At 36.2% G+C, this 14,254-nt stretch overlaps 2 protein-coding genes and 1 long non-coding RNA gene across 3 annotated transcripts in view; 2 read left to right on the top strand and 1 right to left on the bottom strand.

Annotated features, from left to right (window-relative positions):
• The first annotated feature begins 724 nt into the window (after positions 1-724).
• LOC108167215 (uncharacterized) lies at positions 725-2,651 on the top strand. The gene is made up of 2 exons (XR_001777581.1): positions 725-864; positions 1,188-2,651. It is a non-coding gene; the product is annotated as an uncharacterized LOC108167215 (long non-coding RNA).
• A 4,116-nt stretch (positions 2,652-6,767) lies between these two features.
• Positions 6,768-10,450, top strand: LOC103480325 (low affinity immunoglobulin gamma Fc region receptor II-like). Its single transcript, XM_008435213.1, has 10 exons — positions 6,768-6,873; positions 7,165-7,458; positions 7,717-7,992; positions 8,872-9,114; positions 9,206-9,319; positions 9,449-9,461; positions 9,555-9,646; positions 9,826-9,933; positions 10,023-10,082; positions 10,213-10,450. The coding sequence occupies exons 1-10, from the start codon at positions 6,768-6,770 to the stop codon at positions 10,287-10,289; spliced, it is 1,383 nt and encodes a 460-aa protein (XP_008433435.1). The 3' UTR covers positions 10,290-10,450.
• A 1,950-nt stretch (positions 10,451-12,400) lies between these two features.
• LOC103480324 (lymphocyte antigen 75-like) overlaps positions 12,401-14,254 on the bottom strand; it is a 7,774-nt gene continuing 5,920 nt past the window's right edge. The window contains exons 4-5 of the mRNA XM_008435212.2: positions 13,936-14,248; positions 12,401-13,027 (exon numbers count right to left, since the gene is read on the bottom strand). Coding sequence (XP_008433434.2) covers positions 12,669-13,027; positions 13,936-14,248 — 672 coding nt within the window. The 3' untranslated portion in view covers positions 12,401-12,668. The remainder of the gene's footprint in view (positions 13,028-13,935; positions 14,249-14,254) is intronic.

Raw genomic sequence — 14,254 nt, 5'->3', positions numbered from 1 at the left:
TGTGTCTGATCATCCCAGGTTAGATCTCCTCAGCATGTAAACCTTCACCACCAGTAAGGTGGAGGTAGATAAGAGAACCCAGTTGACGAAAAAAGTAAGAAAACTTATTTTTACCCGGCTAACAATTTTAAATATGGATGAAATTGAAATCAAATGTTCAAACTTTTTCTTTTTTCTCTTTAGATGTATATATTCTCTGTTTTTTTTTAAACTCTGTTGTCTTTTTTCTTTATTTCATTTCTCTGTCAACTCATGTCACATGACTTGAGTTGACAAACAATAAAGAAGACCTGCTGCAGCTGCTGATCCATTGGTGTAACAGATTGTGGAAAAGGTGAGGAGATGATGACTTGATCAGAAAGTCTCTTTCAATTATGTTATTTATACAGAGATTAAGGAACGTGTGTCTGATCATGTGTTGATTCTCCAGCATCATCAGCAGCACTGGACCAATCAGGAGAGAGAAGACACAGAGAACTAAGGAGAGACAGAAAAAACGTCCTGCTGGAAATCCACCTTCACCACCAGTAAGGTGGAGGTAGATAAGAGAACCCAGTTGACTAAAAAAGTAAGAAAACTTATTTTTAGCCAGCTAACAATTTTAAATATGGATGAAATTGAGGTCAAATGTTATATCTGTTCTTTCTGCTGTCCATGTTCTCTTTTTTTAACTCTGTTGTCTTTTCTCTTTATTTCATTTCTCCATGAACTCATGTTACATGACTTGAGTTGACCTATATAAAGAAGACCTGCACCTGTTGACCTACTGGTTGTAACATATTAAGGTTGAGGAGAAAATGACTTGATAAGAAACTGGCCGACAACTGCAAACGAGCAGCAAACAGGAAAACGAGCAGCAAACGGGTGAAACGGCTTAGGAAAAGCTAAACGTGTTTATATTTTTACATTTTTTGTTTAATTTAATTGAAACCACAAAACTGTTTCCACCATAACTTCCAACTGTTCAATATTTATTTTCTATCAAACTTTGAGTAGTGTGCAAGAATTACCCAAACATGCTTATCCCAAAGGGGAAACTAAATGTAGTTGTAGCTCATTAATTCAGATTCTTCAGAGTTATTATAGATGGATGATTGTTGTTGGCAGGAAAGATCTTTTGTAGCAGTCTGTATTTCAGCAAATCTGAAGAAGACTCTGACTGATGATACCCTGTTTTCCCCATACAGACTCATGAAGAGGATGGTCAGAGTTGTCCATAGCTTTCTTGACTCTTATGAAGATTCCTTCTTTGCATCATGATCTCTAGAGGTTCCAGTCGTCTCCAGAACAGAACCAGAACAAATCCAGCCTTCTTTTATCAGATTGCTGAGCCGTTTGAGGTTCCTGGCTCTGATGCTGCTGCACCAACAGATGATAGCAGAAGAGACGACGCTCTCAACAGCAGACTTGTAGATCTGCAGCATCGTGCTGCAAACCTTGAAGGATGTTAGTGCAGTCTGCTCTGTCTCTTTTTATAGACGGCTTCACTGTTGCGTCTCCAGTCCAGTCTGTTGTAAAGGTGACCACAGAGGTATTTATATTCCTGAACCACCTCCACATCTTCTCCCATGATGGAAATAGGGTTTGATCCAACCCTGTTTCTCCTGGAATCAACAACCATCATCTTTGTTTTGTTTACAGTCAAGATTAGATGATGGTTCCCACACCAGGCCACAAAGCGATCCACCAGATCTCTGTACTCGGCCACTTGTCTTTCTCTGATTCACACAACAACTGCAGAGTCGTCTGAGTATTTCTGTAGATGACAGAAGTCGGACTTGTGCTGGATGTCTGAAGTGTAGAGAGTGAAAGGAATGGTGAGAATACAGAGCCCTGTGGTGTTCCTATGCTGCTGACCACCTGGTTAGACACTCAGTCCTTCAGTCTCACAACCTGTGGTCTGTTTGTCAGGTATTCACAGATGCAGGTGATTGTTGAGGCCTCCGCCTGCGTCTTCTGGAGTTTCTAACAGAACAAATCAGGCTGAACTGTGTTCAATGCACCTGAGAATCAAAGAACCTGGTCCTCACTGTGCTGCCTGCTTTGGGTTTGTTGAAGCAGGTGTCTGATGGCATCATCAACTCCACGGCGATGAGCAAACTGCAGGGGGTCCTGATATGAGCTCGTCTACTTCCTCAAGTGGGCCACCAGAGTCTCTCCAGGACCTTCATGATGTGGGTTGTCAGGGCAACAGGTCTACAGTCGTTGATGACAGATGGGTAACTTTTCTTCAGTACCAGAACCAGGCAGAATGTCTTCCACAACAACAGAACCTCCTCTTGGGTCAGGCTAAGGTTGATGATGAAGAAGAGCTTGTTCCTGGACTGGACCTGTTGAAGAATGTGTTCAGCTCATTTGCTCTGTCCAGAAAATAATATTGTCAAAAAGAAAAAGTCATGATAACATGTTTTTATGTAATAATGTGTGTGTAATGTTTGTAATAAAGAAGATATGATGCATAATCTGATGTCATTACAAAAGAGTATTGTGACTCAGTGCAAAAACACATTTTGTTGGTTTCTGAAGAGTAAAAATGTAACAAATGTGTAGATTAAGTTTATATTTCACAGTCATCACAATGCTAAAGAAAAGTCTCACAACAGTGAAAATCACTGTGTTTATTTACAAGACAGGAATTGGGAGGAAGATATACAAATATGTATATATTTCACAGTGTCATAGGTTATTTCTATGTATTAWGATGTAATGGTGAATTTTTGGACTTATTGTTTTCTGTTTTATACTTCTGTGTAACTTTCACTTGATTTGTAAAAACATGGAAACTAATTAAGCTGATCATTGAGTAAAATTACATTGTAAGCAAATTCAATAAAAGCTTTTTTTCCCCGTCACTGCTTTGGTTTTATTCAGATATCAGATTTGGATAATTTGATGTGGTAAATATCTGCTGTAGAGCAGTAGAACAAACATTTGATTTGTATTTTATGTGCCTTTACCTTGATATAAAGAGCAAAAGCATATGAAGCTAGGCTTACCCCAGCAGGAAATGTGAATGTGTAGCATAGAGGAAAACCACTGCAGCGGTGTGAAACTTGTGCAAGAGAAAAGAAGGAAGCAGAAAGACAAAAATTTCATGTAGATAGCAGCTATTTTATGCTAAGGAGAAGTGACTGGGCTTATGGTTTCATTCTATCTACGCTTAAAAAGTTGAAAGTACGTCTGAAGTAGTGACACATCAACGGTGTTGGATGTGAGGATGGGTCATCTTTCGCTGTCGGTGCTGGCCGTACTCTGTAAGTAGATGGCTTTGTCTTTCTGAAGATTGCAGGCGATGGAAAATGTTTTCAACTGTTTACAATATGTCAGAGATTCACTGGCCGAGTTTTGGGCAAAAAAGTTAACTGAGCAGAATTTCTGTTGCTTTTTGTTTTATTTTTTCTCGGGTTTGGTTTTGGGGTAAATTATAGATTCAGTTCACAAAACGAGAAAGTGAGGGGGGGGTATTGGATTCACAGATATTTTAAAACATTAATGTCAAAAGCCAGTTTGGGAAAATCAAAAGATTACAAAATATTGAAGGAGAATGAGTAATTTGGGGCTTAACAGTTTGCATGTTGTTCATGTTTGTCACACTCTGACACTAATACCAAAAAAAACCATTAAAAATGGTTTAAAAGCATCTATTCAATGTAAAACAATACATCTCAGGTTTTGTCAGTTTTATAAGTATTTTGGATTTCGAACAAATGACCTTTAATATTGGTCTAAATCATCTATCGCCTACAGAAACATCTTTATTTTCTTAGACTCATAACTTGTATCTTGCTTATCACCAAATCTTTTCTAGCCCCATCATAACCAAAATGCTGACTCATAAATGGTGAATAATTGATGAGCTTTTTTTTTTTGGTGCTCAAATAATCTTGTGCAATCAGCCAGTGAAGAACATAAAGAGGTTCACCTTTTTCTAGTGCTGCCAATTATCTCTGTTCATAATCTCACAGTGCGTAGATAAAGTTAGCATGGCAGTGAAGTCATGTAACCATGAAAAGACAGTTCAGACTTAGCTGTAGGGAAATTTCAGTCAACTGCATTAGAAACAGTGGAGGAAGTTTTAACCACATAAATTCTGAGAAGGAAATATAAAAAGACGCACGGTGATAAACAGGTCTTTGTATCCATGACACATATTTTGGCTTGTGGACAGAGAATTTGTGCTACTTCTGTGATCATCGTCACATTGGCCTGATGTGAGCTGTAGCATACTGCACCACACTGACCTGATGGTTATCGGTGGTGTTGCTCTGTTTGGTACGTTTGGATTAGTTTCTGTTGAATAAAAACATCCTCAACGTGATGCTCACAAGAAGGGCCCTTCAATATCTGGCTCCTTTGTAACTTTAGATAGAAAGCAGCATGAAAAGCTTAAAGCGTCCACCTTTAGATGTGGACTCATAATAATAAGTAGTGCCAAATAGCTATGAAGTGACGGAAAGTCGAGTCAATATACTGTACGTGAGCTGCTCTCAGCAAGAAAAGCTTTATTTTTAATAAAATGTCACATTTTAATTTCCTTACACATCTATTATTACAATTCTTAGTAGAAATGTGAAAAAAGAAAACTTCTATTTTAGAGTTTTCACGTTTCCTCTTTCATGTTTCATTTTTATGTGACATCTGATAAGCTCTGTGTTTTTAGGTCTCAGTTCTCTTCTTGGTTGTGGAAAAACTCAAGGTAATGTTTCCTTTTTTACCCGTCCATTAACTCATTCTTTATCAAAAATGATCGAACTTTTATTCTAATAACTCATCTTGTTTATTTTTTTAAGAAGTACCTAATAAGCTCTTAAATGTTTTAAGTATGTCTGTAGTGAGAACAGCATTACATGACAGCTGCCCTCTAGTGGCTGTTAAAAGCACTGTTGAACTTTTAATAGTGATCAATTATTTTAAATGCTGGGCTAAAACAATGTGCACTAGTTTTGAAATGTCAATGAGGCATTTTTTGATTATCTTAAAAATAAGAATCTGAATAAGGGTAATATTAAGAACATAAATCCATAAAAATTCTGTCTTTAACAGAACCAAAGCCTTTCCTCACTGTGTCTCCATCATGGCTGAGTAATGGGACCTCAGTGACTCTGAGCTGTGAGGTTGAACTTTCATCTTCAGACTGGAGGTTCTACTGGTATAAAGCTGTTCCTGATCTAAGAAACAAGAACTACAGTTATGAGCTGCTCAATAGTAGAGCCAATGGGACTGAAGAAAACTCCTTCATCATTACTGGACAGAAACACACAGCAGGATTTGCATGTAGAGCTGGAAGAGGAAACCCAGAGCATTTTACTGATTACAGTGAACCAAAGTTTGCCTGGTCTGCAGGTCAGTGTGTTTCTACTCTAATCTATTCCCTCATTTGTTTCCATGTCCCAGATAAACTCTCATGTTGACTTTTAATCTTCCATAACATACAAATATACAGCAATGTGAAAAAATTTAAACATTTCACATTTAGTACATATATTTATGTGTGATGTTAACTTTTCTTTCTTATAACTAGTGTAAGATGGGATTATACAGCAATGAGAACCTGCCAAAACTTACACATGATATGAAAAAAGGGAGACTTCGTGCAAAAAGGGAAAAAGTGAGATAAGAAATAGAGGAGAGAAAGAAGGTCAACGAGACGACAATAAAACACCTATAAGTGTGTGAGAACACGGATCTGAGAAACCACAGCGATAACATATGTGTAACAGCGTCAATGGAAAGCACACAGTACTGATTGAAACAAGATGTATTTACTGGTAAATGCAGCCTAAGATAGTTTATCTGAGCATACCTGAATTTAAAAATATAACGCATCATGCATTCTTAAACATCTGTTACATAAGTCTAAACAAAGTTAAGACACTTAATTCGGATAAAGCTTTTTTCCTTTAGAATAAAATCAGTTCCACAATGGCAAACTTTGCCAATAGTTGTTGCCATTATTCCAGTGTGAAGGCTAACATGTGTACTGCTCACAAGGTTCCACTGGGATGCAGTGGATGTGTGTTTGGTTCAGAATTTGTGACCTTGTGCATGATACCTAGGGCAATAATACTCCCAGCCAGAGGGTGGCGCCACACACAGTGATTACATGATTTGATCATCAGCAGAAAACCTTTAACAGTGCTTTTATTAAGAAGTATGTGGACAGGATCCTGTAGATTTTTCAATGTGAGAAATGTATCAGGAGATAGAAACTGTACTGAACTCATTTAGTCACAAAAGGTCAGTTTAATGTTCAATAACACCAGAAATAACTCAGAACTACAGGGTAGGAAAAAAGGGGGAATATTTTAGGTTAATGAAAGTTACCCTATCTGAAATAAATGAACTGAACCAAAATATCTTTTACCTTTTGTTCACCAGTCATGACTAACTACCATTTACCTGGATTTAAATACAACAAGCTATAACAGGATGTAAAGTTAATAAACTGTCACTTTCCTCTGGATTAGATGGGCATACAGTCTCATTAATGACAGCTTTAACAATATTAGAATAACAGCGATAAATAATAAATAGGGACAACATACTAATTAGATGATTCAGTAAATGATTTATTTGTTTTTGTAAATGTTTGTTTTTCAGATCCTCATCCAGCAGCCTCTCTGACAGTGAAACCTGACAGAGAGAAACATTTCACTGATCATAACGTCTCATTAAAATGTGGTGGAAAATCTACTGATGGGAGAATAAGATATTCCAGGCAAATAAACACTCAGTCATATCTATATGACTGCTCCACCTGGTGGACAATGAATGAATCCTCGTGTATCTTCAACTCTCAGTCAGACTATAAAGCTGTGTTCTGGTGTGAGTCTGGATCAGAGCTCAGCAATGCAGTCAACATCACTATATACAGTAGGTTATTATATATGAACATATTTTGCTTTGTATTTGAATGATTCTAACAGTGACTGTAGTTCACAGTAACCTGTTACACATGTGAACACATGAAAAGTAGACTAGATGTTTTAAGTTTTTTTTTTTAAATCTGTATAAAGTATCTCAGCAGTTTTTGTCTTGGTTGAAAAATGTTGTTGGCTGTAAGTAAATATATTATTTTCAACTTTTAATTCTATGAGATTATGATCATACGTTATAGAAGCTGGAACATGTTTTTAATTATAAAAACATTTCTCTGTCCCACAGAGCCAAAGCCAGTCCTCACTGTGTCTCCATCATGGCTGAATCCTGGAGCCTCAGTGACTCTGAGCTGTGACCATGACAACCAGTCTGCAGGTTGGAGGACCTACTGGTATAAAGCTGTTCCTGATAAGTCTGGCTACAGACATGAGCTGCTGCCTGGTGGCATCAGTGGAACTGCAAAGAACTCCTTCATGATTCATGGACAGAAACACACAGCAGGATTTGCATGTAGAGCTGGAAGAGGAAACCCAGAGTATTTGACTGATTACAGTAAACCAAAGTTTGTCTGGTCTGCAGGTCAGTTCTTTGTATTTTTAATTTTGACACACTGGTAATACCTCAAATAATCCCATGTGCAATGTGACAAATGTTCAGTTTAGTTTAAACTTGTTCCAAAAGGAGAACAAACTTAATGAATCAAAAACTGTCTGAAAGACATGTTATTAATAACGCAAACAAATGAATAATTCCAAATTAAAACAACAAAAACTAATTAATCAACACTGCTTTTTTTTCTACAAATATTTATTATTTTTTTATTATGTTGTCCTTCAGATCCTCATCCAGCAGCGTCTCTCTCAGTGAGTCCTGACAGAGAGCAACACTTCACCTCTGAGTCTGTGACTCTGACCTGTGGAGGAAACTCTACTGAGTGGAGAGTGAGGAGGTTTTCAGAATTAGGTGACCTGACCGTCATACCAAACTGCTCTGACTGGGGGAAAATGTCTGGATCCTCATGTGTCCTTAGCAGACAGTCTTCCTCTAAAGCAGTGTACTGGTGTGAGTCTGGATCAGGAGAGTTCAGCAGCGCAGCCAACATCACCTTTCACAGTACGTTATTGTCCAGTGTGTGTTTTTTGTTGACTTTTTAGTGTGTGATTGTCACAGAAAATTTACTAAAATATTTCTGAATCAAATTTCTTTGGACAGTTCATCTGAGAAACTCCACAGAGTTTATAATACATGACCAACAAGATGTTTCCCCGTTACTCTGAACATTCTTTATCCTAGTTAAAAAGGAAAAATTTCAGTTTTCAAACATTTCAATGAGTTAGGGCTAGGAGTTGAATTAATTATGCTTTTGATGGAAAAATCAATGTATCATCTTCCTCTTCCTGTTTTCAGTGGAAGACTGAATACAGAATTTTGTTTTCAACAGCAATAATTAAAAAGGATCATTGCAACTGATTCTTTTTAATTCTGTTGTGGCAGAATTAAAAATCTTTCACTTCCATCATTTTTTTCTCTGCCATTTCTCTTCTGTTGTTCTCTGGAATTAGCTTTTCATTGACTGTATACATTTGCACACTTTAGTTAGAGTGCTGGATAGAGCTGCATTTTAAATCCCAGTTTTCACTCTGCTCTGATGGCAGCTCTGAATCTGTCTCTAAACAATACAAGGACTTTTAAAATGCTAAGCTTTGTTACAATGTCTCTAACTTTGATCTCTACTCAGAAATAGTGACTGGCGTTGTTTAAAATGACCAGTTAGTTACTTAGAGCTGCATTTATGAATCAAACACATTATATTGCAACAAATATTTGCAGTGATTACAAAAGAAAATAGTACATACTGTACACCTTTGGAAGATATTTAGCTTTTTTTTATGTGTTTTTATTTAATCAATTAAGAGGTGGATAAAACACCAACCTTGATTTATTACTGAAGCCTCATATCATAAATTATGTTTTTCTCTGACTGGTTTCCAGATGAAGATCTTCTCCTGGTGAGCCCCGTCCATCCTGTGACTGAAGGAGCTTCTGTTACTCTGAGCTGCAGACGGAGAGGAGAAAACAAACTTTCTGGTGTGATTTTCTATCATAATGACAAACTGATCCAAAATGACAGCAGAGGAGAGCTGAAGATCTCTGCAGTGTCTCAGTCACATGAAGGTTTCTACAAGTGTGAACATTCAGGAGAAGTTTCACCTCAGAGCTGGATGGGAGTTAAAGGTGAGCTGGATTCAATACATTATTGCATTTTTGTTAAATTAAGATGCTGTGAGAAATGAAAGCATTTTTATAATGAAACACGTTCACTTAGGTGCTTCCAAACCTGGGAGCTCTTCGTTTCCAGTGCTGTTGGTCCTTGCAGTAGTTTGTGGATCCGTATTGATTATTCTGCTGCTGCTGCTGTGTTGCTTTAAACGTTCCAAAGGTGAAACTTTCATCTCCTAAAACTACATGACACAGCTCACCAGTTTTATTCATACAATGTCACAAATTCAAAATACATAAAAGAAAAAAAAACACATTAACATGATTATTTTATCACATTTCTTTTCAGGTTCTTCCCACAGGTCAGTACATTTTTAGCATTTATTTCCATTCACGTTAAACTTGAATCATAAGTGTTTTAATTTGCTGTTTCAAATTAACTTCCTGTGTTTCAGGGCGATCCAATCAGAGATCACTGATCAGGGATCTGCTACAGATCAACCTCTCAATCAGACCTCGACCAATGAATACAGCTTGTCTCCTCATGGTCGGTGTTTGAACTGATGCATAACATCCACACTCGTTTGAAACATATTCAGAAGATTTTGGATGTTAAAAAAAAATTGAAGTTAAAGTCCTGCAGTTGACTTTTAGATGTAGTTAGACTGCAACAGGATGTTGATGACAGCAGACTGATTCCAGATGTGAAACTGTTTTCTGTTCCAGGTGAAGAGGAAGCCGGTGACGTCACATACGCTGACATTACGTTCAAAAACACCAAACAGAAAACAAAGTCCTCCAGCAGAGACCAACACAGTGCGCTGGATATGAAAGGTTTTGATTTTACCAAATGATTTTTTTTTTTTTATCAAAAATGTATTAATGTTTGTTTACAAATGAATCCAGTTTGATTGTTCCAACAGGGAGGAATCCTGAGCCAGAAGAGGGCGCTGTTTACTCCGATGTGAGGACAGCAGCTGCAGGTACAGTCAGCAGCAATACAGTTTGCACTAATATATATGACATATATGACACTTTGCATTGGCACATTTTTCATATTTTCTCCAGATATTTGTTTATTTATGTGCATTTATTCTCTCTCTCCATTTACAGAAGCAATGAGTGCTGCAGCAGCTGACACAGCACTTTATTCTGAAGTCAGGAAAGGATCTAAGAAGAGAGTAAGCTAGCTGGGTTAACTTTAAACTGCATATTATTTAATGGTGCATTTTTTTCTTTTTCATAAAAGCGAACATAAGCATCACCTGATAGATCTTTTTTCACAAGTTTGTTCAGTGGGATTTATATATAAAACCAGTTATCTTTTTTATTGCAGTCATTTATTTTTTTATTTTCTACCTAAACACCAGAGTTTTTCTTATTTATGTAACATGATGACTCAGCAATGTTTTTTTATATCTATTTTATATCCCTGTAAATAAAATAAAAGCTTTTATTTGTGTCATTCCTAATATTTGGTGTCATTTGACTGTTGTAACATTATATATTACAATGTTCTATTATATATTACAATGTATAATATATATATAAGTTTTTTGTTTTTTTTCCCCAAGTGCTGACCTTAAAAAGTCGCTACCTTTGCCTTTTTGAATGCATTTTTTTAAGGCGGTATTCATAAACTAACATTATGTAGAAAACAGACGCATTATTTTGAAGTCATGATGTAGTTTTAACTCTTCCCTTTCACAATAAAAGGTTATTTAAATGGAACTTTGTTTCATTTTTTTCTATCGATTGATATTCACGGTAAGTATTCACAGAACAAAGCAGAATTATTGTTGTTTTTATGCAGTTAATATTAAAAAAAAATCAATACAATAGGAGAAAAAGCCAGGATATTTTACCAGTAAGCTGAACTCTTGGATCTGCAACTAAGAATTTAATTCACTCATTCTCTTATTTACTCACCAACATAGAGTTCAAGACTCTTAAGATAACAACATTTCTAAATAACTTCATTATTTTAATTTTGTTCTATTTTCTGTTATGAAACATGTCTCATTCAGATGCAAATTTTTCATTTTATTTCCTCGTTTGTCCTCACTGTAAACCTCAGCTCATTCATTCGCTCTCTCACGAACCAGACGTCACCTAGAGCTGCTCTACTTTCCATTCTACTTCCCTGTTTGTTCTTAAAACAGAACCCGCTACATTATCTATCCGTGTTTTACTTCCTCATGAAAGCTTCTCACAGGAGGTTGTTGATGAAAAGGCAAAATAAAATGCAAAGCAGAGCTTTGTGAGAGTCCAGATGGACATTTTGCTTCCTTCTCTCTTCTCAGAGATCAGAGACTGTTTTTTGTTAGCTGTAGCATTTGAATAGTTAAATACTGACATCATATAATCCTTAATGGAAAGTTTTCAGATGTTTATGTCACGAGCCTCTTTGTTCTGACTCAAGATCCAGTGTTATGTTTTGGGAAATTAATCTTGATTAATAATAAAAGCGCATTTTAAAGAAGGTTGAAGACGACAGAAATTATACAGCCAATGAGTTTTAATATCTTGTTAAATTGACACTTTTTTAATGGAATTTCTTTGTTAATTTGTATCTTTAATGGGGTAAATATATGAGCAGTACAGAGTAATGTGCAAGATGTGTAGAACACCGTATAGAGCAGAATGTTTCACTGAATATTTACTGTTTACATTGCTCAATAGAAACATTCTTCAAGACACCATAATAATCTTTATCGCTACTGGAAAATTTTATATCAACATACCCAAACTCTCCATAGTTTGTTCCACTGTTTAAAATGTTTTTATCATTCTTAGCCCTCTAGCTTTGATAAGCGACAAGGTCTGGCTGGTTCACACTGACCCTGCGTGCTCTCTTATGAGACTTTTGTGTGTGTCTGGTTTCGGGAACTAACGGTCTGACAGGACAACCCCATCGCCTCCCTGTTGTCTGACTGTGACATCTGCTGCGCTCCTCCTGAGCATTAGGACTCTGGGAGGTTTGAAGAATATTTGTAAATATTATATCAATGCTTCACAACTTGGAGTATCTTATTATAAGCATCAATAATAACATGGTTGCCATGTAAAAAATGAAATTTATATTGTGGTCAAAATTTTTCCTCTTCCCAATTTCAACTCAAAAAGATCATCTCTCATTTTGTCATCATCTGCTGTGCTACATTTATTAACAAGTTCAAATTTATGTAACTAATTTGTATTCAAATATGTCAAGAACTTAGATAAAAAAAATACATAGTAAAAACTTAATAAATAAATAAACCAGTAAATTTTGAGGTAAGTATTTATTGTCTTTTTTCCTTTCAAGCATACTGAACAAAATATTTTATGATAGTGACCATTAAAAGAAGAGTGCAGTCTAGATAGCCTGAGAAAAATACAAACAGTAGAAATCAAAACATCAGATCTTTTTCAAACCTAATCCTAATGAAACTTTCAATAGGATTAGGTTTCATTAGTAAAGGATAGACTTTACCATTTTGCTTGGGTAAAAATTATTTACATATGAGATATGTAAAATAAAACATCAATCATTTCATTATGATACTGACACTTGTCAGCATTCACACTTATTCTCCTGGCGTATTCTTAGAACAGATGAAGTTAAACTTCTCAGTATCATTTTTTTTAAACCATAGGTGCTTTCCTCCTTTCTCCATGGCTCCAGACATGTCACAGTCGTCCATCGGTTCATTTTGGGCCGAGTTGTTGTAACTGACCACCTCATCACTGACCCAGAACCACAAATCCAGAGTGCAGGCGTAGCTCAGTCCAATCCAGACATAACCAGTCGATGCCTCCTTGACTCTCTCCTGGATCCATCTCTGATCATCCATGTTGGTGATGGTGACCAGGTCATGGTGGTGATCTCTGCAGTAGGTCAACGCGTCCTCCCAGGTTTTACTTTCTTTGATCAGGATCACGTTATCTGTTGAAATAGGAAAAAAAAAACAATCCGTAGCTTTATTCAAGTCTTAATTGTGGACTCATTCATCAATCCAGCAGATTAAGAAAGTCTATGTAATATCTGTTTATCACAAAACAATAAAATACCATTAAGTACAAAGCAAAAAGTAAGAGAAACAATCAAGTTTGTCTTTCATGGAAAAATCATAGTATAAGCTCTTTAGCATATGGCGTGTGATCAGACTTTAGTTTTATTTTTAAATTCATATTTAAGTATATGTAGATGTTGCCAGACTATTTCTGGAAAATTGTCAATAGCAAAGAAGAGCTTAGATTTAGGATTCACAAGATCTTTGGGCTGTGCTGTGGTATCACAGGGGTTAAGCACAACCCATGTTTGGAGGCCTTAGTCCTCATTGTGGCTGTCGCAGGTTCGATTCCTGGCCTGCCAACCTTTGCCGCATGTCTTTCCCCATCTCTCATTACCAACTTTCCTGTCAATTAACTATCAAATAAAAGCCACTAGAGGCAATAAAACTTAAAAAAAAAAAGGATTCACAAGATTTTGAAGAATCACAATTTTAATGCAAAGAAAAATAAAAACAAAGTCAAATCCTTCATTTTGTATGTAGGCTATAAAAATCAGAGAGGATTACTTTAGAGAAGTATAAACATGATAAGTGACTCCTTTTAAACATTCCTGTTGTTTTTGTTTTGCATTGTTTTATATTGTTTTATGTTTTAGAGAAAAACAATCAAACTGTGTTACTTTTTTGGACGAATGAGATCCTACTTACAAATCTTTACGCAGTAGTATAAATTGCAAAGTGAAATCTTTGTTGATCCTAAATTGAGTTTCGAATATTTTTTTTTTCTTTTAGGCATTTTTATTCAATGTTTTATTTTTAGAGTTTTGTAAGAACAACTCACCATCATAACAGATGAAGGGTTTTCTTTCATCACAGTTCTTATTCTTCCATCTGCCTCCATCATCAAACACAGTCACGGCACATTGACCACTGTTGATTATCTGATTGTCAAACTTCAGATTCCAGTTTCTGAAGGAGGAACTGTTTCCATCTGACCACCTCCAGGTGTCACTGAACAGACCGATAAATATGTATCTTGAATTTGCAGTCATTAAATTTAACATCTTGTTCACTTCTCCATCCTGTAGCTGCTTCTTTCCACTGATCAGGTCTGTGTGTTTCTCTCTGCAGTAACTCTGAGCTTCTGTCCAGTTCTTTGA

The sequence above is a fragment of the Poecilia reticulata genome, linkage group LG18 (genome assembly GCF_000633615.1).
Source record: "Poecilia reticulata strain Guanapo linkage group LG18, Guppy_female_1.0+MT, whole genome shotgun sequence".
Classification (NCBI taxonomy): Eukaryota; Metazoa; Chordata; class Actinopteri; order Cyprinodontiformes; family Poeciliidae; genus Poecilia; species Poecilia reticulata.
The sequence above is the reverse complement of the archived record's forward strand: the minus strand, read 5'-3'. Positions and strand labels throughout refer to the sequence as shown.